Below are 14,287 nucleotides of genomic sequence, written 5' to 3' on the forward strand. Positions count from 1 at the left end.
TGAGTTACTGGTCTGGTTTGAGATCTCTGGCTTCAGTGATGTCCTCAATGCTGGATTCTCAGAGAGTCCTCTGGTTATCCTGTTGTTGCCCTGTGTTGCGGAGATCCCGCAGCCTTGCATCAGCAGGACGGGCACTTTTAAGCATCTCAACAGTTTGCAGATGATATAGATTGTTCGGTGGGCCAATTCAGAGTTTCAGAGCCCTGGATGTGGGCCTGGGTGGCGGCTGAGCTGGTTGGTATAGTAGCTCTTCCTTATCTGCACAGCTGGGGTAAACTCTCCAGCACTGCTCTGCTAGGCCACCTAGAGCCACCATTGGCAGGGGACAGAGTCAGCTCTCCTGCTCTCATGCCCTCACGAGAACAAGATCTTCAAATGATCTAACTGCAGGTCTGATTCCTGTCAGTGTCAGGAGACCTCACCTCACAGGTCTGTGTCCTCGCTGTGAAAAGCTCCAGAATCTGTCCTTGTTGGGCTGCCTGTTTATCACAGCTGCCCCCACGGTCCAGATTCAAGCCCTAGTTACAGTAAGTAGAGTTTTGTGTAGGGTTCATGTCAGCATCTGCCAGCAGCCCTGGTAGGCCTTGCCATTCTGTTTCAGAGATTGAATGTCAGAGGAGAGAGAATGGCGGCCTGCTTGTAGCCACAGAGTAGTGGTGGGGCTCAGAGCAGTGGTCACGGAGAAGACCTTGTCTCTAGTCCTGACCTTACTGTGTTATTTTGGGCAAGCATTCATCTTGGGGTTTGGGGCCCCACTTCATTCGTAAAATCAAATGCTTCCAACTTCAAAAGTTACTTATGCTAATTTAAAAAAACTTTAAAAATTAATATAGATCAGTTGTATAAATATGGTTTTCTTTTTATGATTTAAATTATTATCATTATCATCATCATGATTATCATTCATGCAGGTGCATGTGTGCCACAGTATGTCATGTCATCTCTCTGGTCCAAAATAATAGTTGTTTTGAAATAACCTTTATACATATTCGTATACCATTCTTTGGCCATAGTCACTCCCCAGCTAGCTGACTTTAGGCAGTCATTTGTGTATTTCAAGTTTTCAAGTATGTAAAGACTGACTTCCTTAATGGAGTAATTGAGCAGTTACAAGTTAATTGTGAATTATCTCTCACTTTGAAAAGTGTCCTGTACTTAGCCAGATACGTTAGCCATCTTAAGAATAGCTAATAACATTTTTTCTTCCTGGCTACCAGACATCCATTTTGCCACATTCCCTCTAAAAACAATATTTTCTTTTTATAAAACAAACAAAATCTCCTGGGCCATCAAGATGGTCTAACAGTAAAAGTGCTTGCTGTACACGGCCTACACATGATGACTGAGTTAGATTCTTAGTATTGACTCAGAGCTGGAAGAGAAATGACTTCACAAAGTTGTTTTCTGACCTCTGCATGGGCTGCTCCATCACACATGTACATGGTGTCATACATGCCCCCATACACCCACACAAATATACATAGACACATACATATACACAGATACAGATAGACAGACATACACCACACATAGAGAGACACACCACACACACACAGATGGACAGATGCACACACACAAATATACATAAGCACACATATACACAGGTACACACAGATACACATACACACATACCACGCATACAGATTGACAGATGCACACACACCACACACGGACAGACACACACCACCCACACAGAGGGGCATATACACATGCACACACACACAAACATATACATACATACACATATACACAAATACAGACAGACACACCACACAGACAGACAGACAGACAGACAGACACAGACAGACACATACACACGCACACTCCTTCCTTAGTCTAGGCTTTTCTAAGCAGCTCCTTTTGAGCATGGGGCTAGATTCGTGGTGCTGTCAAGGATTCAGTTGAGTAGGCTTTCCTCAGCTAATCCCTGTATTTACCCAAGCGCTTTGCTGGATCTCAGGAATGTGCAGCAGCCAGCTCCGATTAATGGTTTCAGAAGTAAATACAGCATGCTCCGTAATCAACAGACTTAGCTGCACATTCTTCTTTGTTTTTAATCTGCGACTCTCTCCCTGTTTTTTTCTGTTAATCTGTGGTGCTAAAAGCTCCCAACCCCTCTCTGTGGAGCACACTGCTTTGAAGCTTTGGATGGTGAGCAAAGAGATCACTCTACGGTAGCCTCCAAATTGTTCCAGGGTCTCAGTGGACCTATTCATGCATTCATACAGCTCTTGAGCCCAAAGAGATTCGAGGATGTCAAGGAGGGTCAGCAGGCCCTGGTCTTCTGCTAAATGAATATGACAGAACCTCACAGAAAAAGAGGAGTTTGTGTTTTCTGGTTTTCTTTCAGAGCTACAAAATTATGGAAGCCTGGTGCCACCCAACATTCTGCTGAGGGGCTGAATTCCTGAGCCACGCAGAAGCTCTGATCTGTAGTCTTGGCTAGAGATCAGCCAGGTGGGATCCCCAGGATTCCCTTTCTATCCTCCCAGGTCCTAGAACTCTGTCAGCACACTGGGGAGATTAGACAAAAACCCCTAGCAGTTTGCTTTCTTTTCGAACAAGTTCTCATCAAGAGGGGCTTCAGCTCAAAGAAGCTCCGTCTTTGTTCTCTGTCTGTGTGGAGTTTCAACTTGTCCCCCACTTCCTCAGAGATGTCTCCAGATCCGGAGTGAACTTGCTGTGGTTTGCCTTTGGGCATCAAACTGTTTAGCTTGGCTCGATTATATAATAATTATATAATTGCCCAATATTCTTGTCAGCAATTTGCAGGCCGTATTTTTAATAGAACCATTTGCCTTTCTTTCCACGGATCCTTCAGAACTGGTGTAAGCTCCTGGATTATTGCAGCGCAGCCCCATGGGCCCTGTGCAGATGTAAGCAGAGGTGACACGTGTCTTGTGCTGCCTGTGGTTATTTGCTCCATAAAAATCCTCCTGTAAACCATCTTCTGAGTGCTCCTTATGGGTTTTTGCTTTAGTAAAATTTCTGTTAGTGTTTTTTGAAATGGTATATTCTTTCAGAGTCTCTTTATTAACCCATTTAAGAAATCTAATTTTTGAAGAGGAAAAACTGGAGTCAAACCCTCATTGTTGTTGAGTTCTTAAGCCAACAGATATTTCCGTTTATCTGATGGTGACAGAAAGGCGAGGCTTCCAAGGGTTAGCTGAAGTAAATTTCGTGGCTTTCAAGTAAGTTTTCTAACTTGTCAGCATCGAGCCATCCGGCCATTTGTCAGGTCTTCTCTCGACTTCGCTGGTAATTTGTTCTCCCTTGACCTTGGCTTCTCCCTGTGGCAAGAAACAAATCTTGTTGGGCACGAGCTAAGAATTACATGAATGACCACACTCTGATCTTTTCAGTTATCAATGAGAGACCTTAAAGAGAATGGGGTGGTGATCAAAATAGCTAACATTTATTGATTGATTGATTGTGTAGTATTATCTGTGGGGCACTTTCTAAACCTGGGTTCTCTCTCTCTCTCTCTCTCTCTCTCTCGCTCGCTCTCTCGCTTTCTGGCTCGCTCTCTCTCGGTGTGTTGTGTTTCTCTGTATGTCTCTCTCTCTGTCTCTCTGAGAGTCTCTATCTCTCTACCTCTCTTTCTCCCTCTCTGTCTCTGTCTGTCTCTCACACACATACATATATTTCAACTGTCTCAAGCAAAACAACAACTCCTCCCACCCCCGCCCCCCCAAAAAATTAATGCAAGTTTCAGCTGGATGGTGGCCACACCTTTAATTCTAGAACTCAGGGGTCAGAGGCAGGTGGATCTCTGTGAGTTTGTGGCCAGCCTGTTCTACAGAGTGAGTACAGAACTACCAGGACTGCATAGTGAGACCTTACCTCAAACAAACCACACACACACACACACACACACACACACACACACAGAGAGAGAGAGAGAGAGAGAGAGAGAGAGAGAGAGAGAGAGAGAGAGAAACATGCTGACACACACACAGACACATATTTACACACAGAGACACATACACAGAGACACACAAAGACACAAACACAGAGACACACATAGAGAGACTCACACACACACACTCACTCACACACACACACACCAAAAGTAAAGCAACAGCAATACAACTTTGACAGAACTTTAGACAGGAACCAGGGCCAGTTAGAAAGAGGTTTCTGGATCATCTGGCCTAGAACTGAGTTTGTCTTCTATGTGGCAGAGAGGCAGCAAAGGCTTTTCTCCTTTTTAATATTGGTGAAGAGTTGAAATATGAGCCTTGTTCTTTCTGTTCATTTTTTTTTTCTATCTCCAGATCCACTCTCAGTATAATTGAAGTTGATCTTAGTGGTAACCTTGCATTGTGAGGCTTAGTCTCTAAGAACTATTTTTGCTTGCCGGCCCTCGGAGCTGTGTGTCCAGTGTTCCTGACAGTGTACACTGTTACTGCTGATATGACAAATGTCTGTCCGGAGTGTCTGTCATGGTCTTAAAAACTCCACACAGAACCAAGGATCTACTGGAGTGTGTTGGTTCATCTCTGTGGCACTAGCCATTCAGGGAGGCTGAAGCAGGAGGGACTTGAACCCAAGAATTTTGGGCTAGCCTGGGAAACATAGTGAGACCCTGCCTCATATTTAGAATGTGAAGTATAAGCATGTCACTTTTAAAACTACTCTCTGTGAAAATCTTTGTTAATGGTCACTGCCCACCGTAATCTGCCTTTCCCTTCAATACTTTTCAGAAATTCTCCATTTAACTTTTTACATTTGACGTGTGTGCTCGCTTGTGAAATTTCAACACTGTGTTTTCTTACTGAAATTTGTTTATTTTTATAGGCAAGTTGAACATTGCAGAAAAGGATCTTAAGGTTATACCCGACTTACCACGCTTGCCTTCGATCTGAAGACCCAAAGGCTGTTGGAGAGATGGCAGTGACATCCCACCGCGTGATCCCTGTGTTTGTCCTGATGAGCGTCTGTCTGGTCACTGCCGGTAATGTGCCCTTTGAATTGGGATGTTCTTACCTTCTCTTGAATGCCCATTTTCTGTACCCCCTAGTCTCTTTAGCTAAATAAAATATTTGACTATCATACTGATACATAATATGTTTGCCTATGTTGTAGTTCACTAGGCTGGGGCTAGACATTCTAATGTCATGACATGGAGACCCAGCTAACCTCTACTGAGGTAGGTGGACAACAAAGAGCCCCATTCAAATTTTGTTACAGGCATATAGTTCCTAGCAAAATAAGAACTTTAAGGGCCCTTTTATTCTTTTAAAAGAATATTCTTATAAAGTAAATAGATCTTTTGATATAGAGGTAACATTCTTATTGTCAGATTTGAGGAGGGGAGGTATCTAGTTTCAGCTGCTTCAGATATATTAATAAGAGCGTTTTAAGACACACAGAGAGGGTCTGAGAGATAGGCTGTCAGTACCAGCTTCAGCACGGGGGCGGGGGTCTTATGTTTCCCAGAGACTGTCAGAATATAAGGATGAGGCAGTTTGGGAGAGTTAGGGGTATGTATCATCCTGCATCCCAACATCCTGGTGTCTCTGCTAAGGCCATTTAATATATTTGGAAGGTTAACTTGCTGTATTTTGTCATCATTTGCACTTGTTCTGTAATGAGCTATAAAAAAGCAATTCACTGTATCAGTTCTGGAAACTGGCAGTTTTCAACAAGAACAGCACCCACCTAAACATGTACTCCAGCCAGTCTCCAGTGTATATTGTATATAAAAATGAACAAAGTAATTCAGTAAGCTCACGTACCTAAACCTCTGACTGCGGTGTGCCGTTTTGTAGGAGATACAATGAGCTATGGAGACACAGAGTTCACTTACACAGAGTTGTGTAGCCGAGAGATGGAGAGTCCAGGTTTTTACATTTTGCATTTTGTGCGGTGGATGGAAGATAACATCTGACCACGGAGGCTTCCGGAGACAGACGGGGGCTGTGCAGACAGACTGTGGGAAGGCCACTTGGTAGAAAGAGTGTGAGACTGGAGCTCAGAATGCTACCCCCAACCACTACAAACATTTTGAAAGAAAGTTCTTATTTATTTATTTATTTATTTATTTATTTATTTATTTATTTGTTGTTGTTGTTTTAAATGCTGGTGTGTGAACTTGAGCTGCCTGCTCTGTCTGTGTGACTCTCTGTCAGCAGTTTCATTTTGTGTCAGTGTTGAAGCGTTACCTGACTTTCAGGGTATGTATTAAAATGGATCTTTCTTTTATTTTTTTGAGGTAGGGTCTCTCTCTCTCTATGTTGCCCAGGCTGTCCTAGAACACACAGGGTCCCACCTACCTCTGCCTCCTGAGTGGCAGGACTCAAGGTCCAAGCCAGCACGCTCAGCAAAAAGGAGTCTTAACATTACAATAGATCAAGCAGTGGGCGACAGGAAGTGCATTTGCTGTAATAAGGTGTAGAACTGCGCCTGGGGTCTTGACGAAGGGGTTCTGTTCTTACTGATGGCATGGAGAGCTGCTTCATGGGAAAGCCGCCGAGAGCGTGACGGCTTGTACAGCCTTGATAGTTTTGATGGTGAACCTGTCTTGCCAAACACCTTTTTTCTCTTTCAGAACATGAAGGGGGTGGGGAGGAGGAGAAAAAAAAAAAAGAAAAAATATATATATACTCTTAGTCTCATGTATATCCAAAGCTTTGCAAAGGTAGAAAATACAATTGACCACAGATTTTATAGAATCACAGGGCACCTGGTAGATAAACAGAGGGGGCAGGTGCCTCTTTTGTTTTTATGATATGTGTGTGCACAAGTGTGCAAGTATGAGCATGCAAGCACATGTATGTGTGTATATAGGCCAGAGGACAATACAGGAGTCTCTTCTCAGGCTTGGTGTCTTTTTGCTGAGACAGGTCTCTCAATGGCCCAGAACACACCAAGTAGGTAGACTGGCTATCCAAGTGAACCCAGGGCACCCATCTGACCTTAGTTGACATTGGTGAGATTACAAGTATTTGCCACTAAACTTGGCTTTTAAAATGTGGGTTCTGGGGACAGTCTGGGGGTTGAATTCAGGTCATAATGCTTGCAAGACAAACATTTTACTGGCTGGGCACTAACCATAGAAGTTCATTGACTGGTGTCATTTTGCGCAGCCCAGTGAGGGCAAATGAATAGAGGAGAAATAGTTTTTGCCTCTGCTATGGATGCCAGCTTCCTTCTCTGTCCTTCAAGTTTGCTGGCAGCTGAGGATAACCTTGAACATCTGATCTTCATACCTCTGGTTTTAGAGTGCTGAAATTATTGGCATGTGTCCCTATGACCAATTTATATGACACTGGGGATGGAACCTAGGACCTCATACATGCTAGGCAAACACTGACTGGGCCACATACCAGCCTGTTCAATAGCTCTCCACGGAGACTGGGTTTACTTCAATAAATGCTTGTTGGGTATTCTGGCTGAGTTGAACTTCAAGAAGATCATAATGATGACAATGCATAGAGTAATTACTGTATGTTAAGCCCCACCCCTCAGTGCTTTTTATGTATGACATCATTTCATTTCCAGAACAATGTGAATACTGTGATTACCCATAATTCTTAGGTGAGAGAACAGAACTGCAGAAAGGCTATCTGTTCCCCAAGGGGCCACACAGCTAAGGGGCATCAGATTTAGCCATACTAAGATAATGTTGAGGGTATTTGCTTTTTTTCTTCTTCTTCTTTTTGTTGCTACTGTTTTCAAACAGTCTTACTTTGTAGTTTTGACTGTCCTGGAACTCACTGTATAGACCAGGCAGGCCTCAAACTCACAGAGATCTGCTGGCCTCTGTCACCTGAGTGCTGGGATTAATGGTGTGAACCATGGTGCCCTCCCTGCCTGAAAGGTGTTTGAGAGGTGATGATGGTTTTTCCTTGAGTGTGGCCTCTGTCTTCTGGCAAGAAGACTTGGAAAACTTTACGGGGATAAAGCAAGGTTCATTTGGGAGAGGAGGAGGGGAGTGGACTCTGGGGACGTTGGGTACCAGAGCAGGCGTTGGATTTCACTTTGTGCTTTGGGTCTGCTATCCTCCAGTCCTCTGGGGTGAGAGGCACACCCTGGCTAAGACTCTAAGCACCTCCCATCCTCTCCCTGAAGCTGAGAATATAGGCAGTTTCCAGGCAGGAGGGCTGCAGGCTGGTTGTGTGTGTGTGTGTGTGTGTGTGTGTGTGTGTGTACATGTGCACGAGTGCATGTATGTCTGTGTGTGTTTGTGTATATGTGTGTCTGTGTCTGTGTGTGTCTGTGCCTTTCTCTCTCTCTCTCTCTCTCTCTCTCTCTCTCTCTCTCTGTGTGTGTGTACAGTGTGTGTGTACATGTGCATGAGTGCATGTATATCTGTGTATGTCTGTGTGTGTTTGTGTATATGTGTGTTTGTGTCTGTTTGTGTTTGTGCCTCTCTCTCTCTCTCTCTCTCTCTGTCTCTCTCTGTGTGTGTGTGTGTGTGTGTGTGTGTGATTAAGACAACCTAACCCATGATCATCTTCAAATAAGAAACTGAGCCTCGGTTTAGTTAATGACTTGTGCAAAGTCCTGTGACTTCCAAGTGGAAAACTTGGCACTTGAGCCTAAGTATTTGGCAGTGAAATGCAGGCCATTGCTTACCTGTTGGGGTCCCCTGGGAGGAGCGCCCACATGTGAAATGAACAAAACTCTTAGCTTGATTAAGTACCTGTGTGCCATGTGTCGAGAGAGACATCACAACCTTGGTTATCTTCATTTTCATTTCACACGAAGGGCCTCGTAGTCATAAACCAAGAGTGTTGGGAAACAGACAGGACGAAGGTGGTAAAAACTGGCTTGTATGGGCTTTTCATGGGGCGGAGCAAACATGTAAGGCACAGCAGGGTTTGTGTGTTCACCCCATGGGCTTGGCAGGCCCTTTTGTGGAAATCCTTCCCTCTCTGCTTGTGTTCGGGAAGAGCAAGGTGAAGCAGGCAGCCAGCCATGACCCAGGTTACCAACTAGTTTGGGAAAACCCATCCATTCTTTTCCTCCTGTCCTTCTTTACTTGGTATCACATAGCATCATGGGAGCGAGGGCTCTGTTCTTGAAAGATATACCATGTAAGAACCAGAGTGCCTTTTGATTAGAAATTACCACAGGCTGTTGACTGGCCTCTTATCCTAGACCCTGTGATCTAACACCGGGAAAGCAAGAAGCCAGAAAACCAACACTTGCCACACAAGCTCAAGTCTGCTTCTAAAAAATAGTGGTTGCTGCTTCTGAGGTCTGCCAGTGACCAACAGGGCTGTTTCCACAGTCCTAGTAATGAGCAAAAGGCATGCAGAGAGAATTTAGGGAAATCAGCTGGCTAGAAGACAAGGCCTTGACTGCATTCGATGGCAGCCATGTTAGGTCAGGAGAGGTCTGAGGTGAGTTCTGCAGAGCTTCCCCTGCTGTGGTGCCAGGGGCTTCTTCACTGTTACCTTGATGTGGTGTTCAGGTGTGTCCTCCTGGAAGCTCACTTCTTCTCATTTCCATTTGGATGCGCCTGGGATTCCAGGTGCAGTGGAGATGGTTTTCATCTAGACTGCTTTCCAGCTGGGCAAGCTTTGAAGTCCGGTGTCCTGGTGACCGACAGCTAGCTGGGATACAAGCTGGGCCAAGCTGGAGTTTGCAGAGCATCTAAACTAATTATTAGACCCTCCCAGAGCTGCTGTTTTCAGGATGGTGTCTGCACCTCCAGCAGCCTCAGGTACACAGGTCTTAAGTCTCTTCATTACTAAAGTGTGACTGAGTGATTTTGAAAGATTGATTCAGTCCAACTAGAATGTAAACACACAGATGACCTGCGGCACCATGTGTTACGTGTGTTACAGTGCCTCTCCCCTTAACTCTGACACACACACACACACACACACACACACACACACACACACACACACAGAGCACCTCACTTTCCCTAACTGCACCCTGTTGATTTTCTGGACATGTGACATAGATCTGTTCATTTAGTCCTTACAGAAAATGCATGATCTCGGCATTCACTTTATCAGTGCTGCTGTCCTTGCCATGGCCTCTATGGCCAATATCAACCCATGTTACAAATGGGTCAACTATGACAAATTCAAAGCTACGGCTGGCTGACTATATGACACCATCTCAAATAACAACAACAGCAACCCCCCCAAAAAAACAAAACAAAAACAAAAAAAAAACTAGCAAAACCAAGAAACCCAGAGTATGTTGTCCCAAAGACATTGATACTCAATTTATTTTTTAATTGACAATTAAGATATGTTTGTGGGTTCCAATATGACATTTTATGTACATGAATATTATATTTATATTAGGAGATGGCATATTTAATATTTGAATCACCTCTCCCTTCTAAAAGCCTAATTTGTCTATTACTATGTATGGGTATATGGGCCATGACTGGTGTGTGAATGTCAGTGGACAGCTTGTGAAATCCAGGTCTCTCCTTCCATCATATGGGACCTGGAGATAGAACTTATACAATTAGGTTTGGCAGCAAGTGCCTTTACCCACTGAGCCATCCTGCTCGACCCTGTATTTACTACTTTTGTGTGTCTGTGATAAGAACACTTAGAACTTTCTCTCAGCAATTAAAAAAATTAATAAATGTGTGTGTGTGCACACACACGTGCATGCGTGCACTGTTCGATGTGCAACTTGCAGGAGTTGATTCTCATTTTCCACCAAGAAAGTTCTAGGGACCAAACTCAGATTGTCTGGTTGGGCAGCAAGAGCCTTAGTTGCCTGGGTGGGGCACTCTCCTGGCCCCTCCTCAGCAATTCAGGTCCTCAGCACGTATCACTAATTTACAGCCGCCATGATACTTTGGAGCGCTCAAGCCTTTTCCTCCTGAGACTTTGTATCATTTGACTAATCTCTCTACAGTCCTCACCCCCTCCATCTCTGCCTTAGGAACCACGGTTTGACTCTTTGTTTCTGTGTGTTTGATCCTTGTTTCTATGTATTTGATCTGTGAGATCACACAGTATCTGTCATTTCCTGCCTAACTTATTTCACTTAACACCCTCCAGTTTTATCCGTGTTGTATGTCTGAGAGGCTTTTCTTCTTTGGAGGGGGCTGTGTGGTCCTCCATTAGGTCATGTGCCTCATTTTCTTCCTTGGTGTGTGTGTGTATTACGTGTAGTGTATATGTGGTGTGTGTATATATTATGTGTAATGTGTATGCATATATGGGGTATGTTTATATATGGTATATTTTGATAGCTATTAAATAAAAGATACATCTATGCATATACATGTACGTATGCATTTGCAGGGAAATTTACTGATAGCTTTTAATTTGGGTAACTAGACATATGCACAGAATAGGAAAGGCAGATGGTTAACAGTGAACGAGACTGTCTACAGATGGGATGTTAGACTCCTCAGCAAATGCGTTGTTTCTCTTTTGCATCTGTATCCCAGGTTGTGTAATTGCTACACTGCTCTGGATTTCTGATTATTTGAGTTATTTTGGTATACCAACGGTAGGCTGTTTTATGAGCAGTGATTAAACATTCTCACTAGGACACAGCTATCTGTGTATTCCCAGACAGCTGTATAAGGGCTAAAAGTTTATAGTTGGCCATCCTTGTGTACACAGGAACTTAGATAACCGATCCTTGATGCTGCAGCAGCAATGTATACCGTGTGGTGAGGCAGGTGCTGCTTAGCCTGCAGCTGGCCCTGGGCCTTTTCACGTGGAAAGGGGACTGTTCATCATTTTGCATTCACTTTAAACAAGTACCCACTGTGTTTTAGATAAGGCCTGAGGTCTTGTGTTAGCCTGTGAGTAACCTGTTGTACCTCAGGGCTTTGCTGGCTTCTGAAGCACAAAGAGGGAGGGCTTAGAAGTCACTGCTTTTGTCCTCTTTTTTTTACCTAGTAAAACTGATTAAAGTGCTAATAATTGCTTTATTTAGCCAGCATTTATTGAGTACTTACTGTTTTCATACACTATTCCAGGGGTTGGAGGTAGAATAGGGAAAAAACCCACATACACAAAAGTACTTGATCTTATGAATCATGTCTGGAGCAGAAACAAAGGTCATGCCTCTTCAGTGGACAAAGGCACGGGGACCAGAGGCTGGCAAGGGAGGAGAGCAATGTAAAGCTGAGCTGGAGGGTGAGTGCTTGCCTGAGCTGGAGGGTGAGTGCTTGCCTGAGCTGGAGGGTGAGTGCTTGCTGGGCATACACAGAGCCCTGGTTTAATCTCTAGGAATGACTAAGACAATCCAAGTGCTTCATGCCTGGGATCCCAGGCCTCACGGGTGGAGGGTGGACCAGAAGTTTAAGGCCATTCTTGTTTACATGAGACTCTGTCTAAAATACAAGAAGGAAGAAGAGGATGAGGAAGAGGAGGAGGGGAAGAGAAGGGAAGGAAGAAAAAGAAGAGGGGGAAAAGGAAGAAGTGGAGGAAGAGGAGGAGGAAGAAGAGAGGAAGGGGAAGAGGAAGGAAGAGAAGGAGGAGGAGAAGCAGAAGAAGTGAGAAGAGGAAGAAGAGGAAGAGAAGGAGGAGGAGGAGGAAGAAGAGGAGGAAGAGTTGGAAAGAACGTGCCTAGATTACACTAGGCCCTTCATTTTATTCCTAATACCACCCAAGAATAATGATTTTAAAAAAACAGTTGGAATTTGGGCTCAATGATAGACTCTAGGTATTCGATGTGCAAGGCTCATCAAACAAAAGCACATATATTTACCCATCCATCTACCCACCCGATTCCTCTCACACAACCATCCATGCATCCATCCATCCATACACTCACCCATCCATCCACCCATCCACCCATCCACACATTCATAGTATAGACAACAGATGTGACCAAGGAAGGCCTGATTGACTTGACCTTGGTGCAGAAAGCTGAAAGAAGTAGTGAGCTAAGTGGCTCTCTGGGGGGAGAGAGAGAGGTCTTGAGGTGGGAGCTGGCCTGAAGTACTCAGGTCATGGCAAGCAGACCAGATGTGTGCTGGGATGGGTGAGTCAGAGTTAACTAAACAGTGAGGGAAGCTTGGGTTGGGGGGATAGCAGCAGTGTGTCATATTAGGCTGTGCACAGTGGAGGGCCTTTTAGGCCTTGTGATGGCTCTAGTTCAGGAGATGGAGCCATTGGAAGGTCTGAGCCAAAGGATATGATCAGGGGGATTTTTTTTTCCCATTTTCATATGTGTATGCAAGTATGTGTGTGTTTGTGTGTATGTGTGTGTGCACGTGGAAGCTGAAGTTTGATGTCAGGAACTGCCCACCTTTGAGATCACTCTTCCACCTTGCTTAGTTAGGCAGGTCTCTCAATCAAACTCAGAGCTCATTGATATGGGTGGCCTTGTTGGCCAGCTTGCTCAGAGTGATCTGCCCATTGAGTGGGTGGTGTCAATTCTGTGATGCTTGTCAGCGTTGTGGGGAGGGAAGAGTTCTGATTTGCTTTCCTAAGCCTCATCCCTGGCATTAAAACAACCAAGTACCACCCTGAACTTGCCACAGCTCCAGGAGGAGTCTTTTTGTGTTTGAGACTGAACTAGTAAAGTCTGGAGGAATGCTTTAGTATTTTCTCTTTTAGCCTGCTGCTGGCCCCACCCCCTTCTTCAAGACTTCCCTCACGCGTGTTTATCTTGTTGGCATATGGAGCAGGCTAGACTTCAGGGTGGCCTTAGATCATGAAGACTAGAAAAGCTCCCCACATGACTGTGCTTATGGGAAGGAGGACATGTTGGATTGTGTGGGAGGGAAGAAGGGAGAGAGAGGGGAAAGAAAAAGTGAGGAAGGGAGAGGGAGAAGGGGGAGAGAAAGAAAGAAAGTGGGAAAAGGGAGAGGGGAGAGGGAGAGAGAGAGAAAAGGAGAGAGAGAGATGGACTGTATTTTTATTTTCTTAAAGTACATGGGGGGATGGTGTTAGCATTTTGTTTAAACTCCACCCCCACAGTTACCTGGCAACAGCCAGGTAGGCCTGGCCCAATATAAAAGGAACTGCTTGCCCCTCCTCTCTCTCTTGCTCTCTTGATCTCTCTTGATCTCCTGCTCTCTTGCCTTCTTGCTCCCCCTCTGTCGTCTTGCCCCTCCCCCCTTCCCCTCTCATGGCCGGCCTCTACTTCTCTACTCTCTCTTTCTCTGCCTCTGCTACCCTCTTAACTCCCCTCCCCATGCCCTGAATAAACTCTTTTCTATACTATACCGTCTGTGGCTGGTCCCTCAGGGGGAACAGCATGGGCCCTTTCCCCATACCTCAGCACACACCCACAGAACATATTCTCTATCTCTTTATCTTTGTATAAAGACATCAGTGGGTGTGTAGAGGGATGGGAATGTGTGTTTCTTCAGGGATGTGCCCTAGAA

At 44.7% G+C, this 14,287-nt stretch overlaps 1 protein-coding gene across 1 annotated transcript in view; it reads left to right on the forward strand.

Moving 5' to 3' along the window:
• Tgfbr3 (transforming growth factor beta receptor 3) overlaps positions 1-14,287 on the forward strand; it is a 179,234-nt gene that overhangs the window by 18,120 nt on the left and 146,827 nt on the right. Inside the window, exon 2 of the mRNA XM_034508479.2 lies at positions 4,801-4,957. Coding sequence (XP_034364370.1) covers positions 4,891-4,957 — 67 coding nt within the window. The 5' untranslated portion in view covers positions 4,801-4,890. The remainder of the gene's footprint in view (positions 1-4,800; positions 4,958-14,287) is intronic.

This window comes from Arvicanthis niloticus, chromosome 7, assembly GCF_011762505.2.
Source record: "Arvicanthis niloticus isolate mArvNil1 chromosome 7, mArvNil1.pat.X, whole genome shotgun sequence".
NCBI lineage: Eukaryota > Metazoa > Chordata > Mammalia > Rodentia > Muridae > Arvicanthis > Arvicanthis niloticus.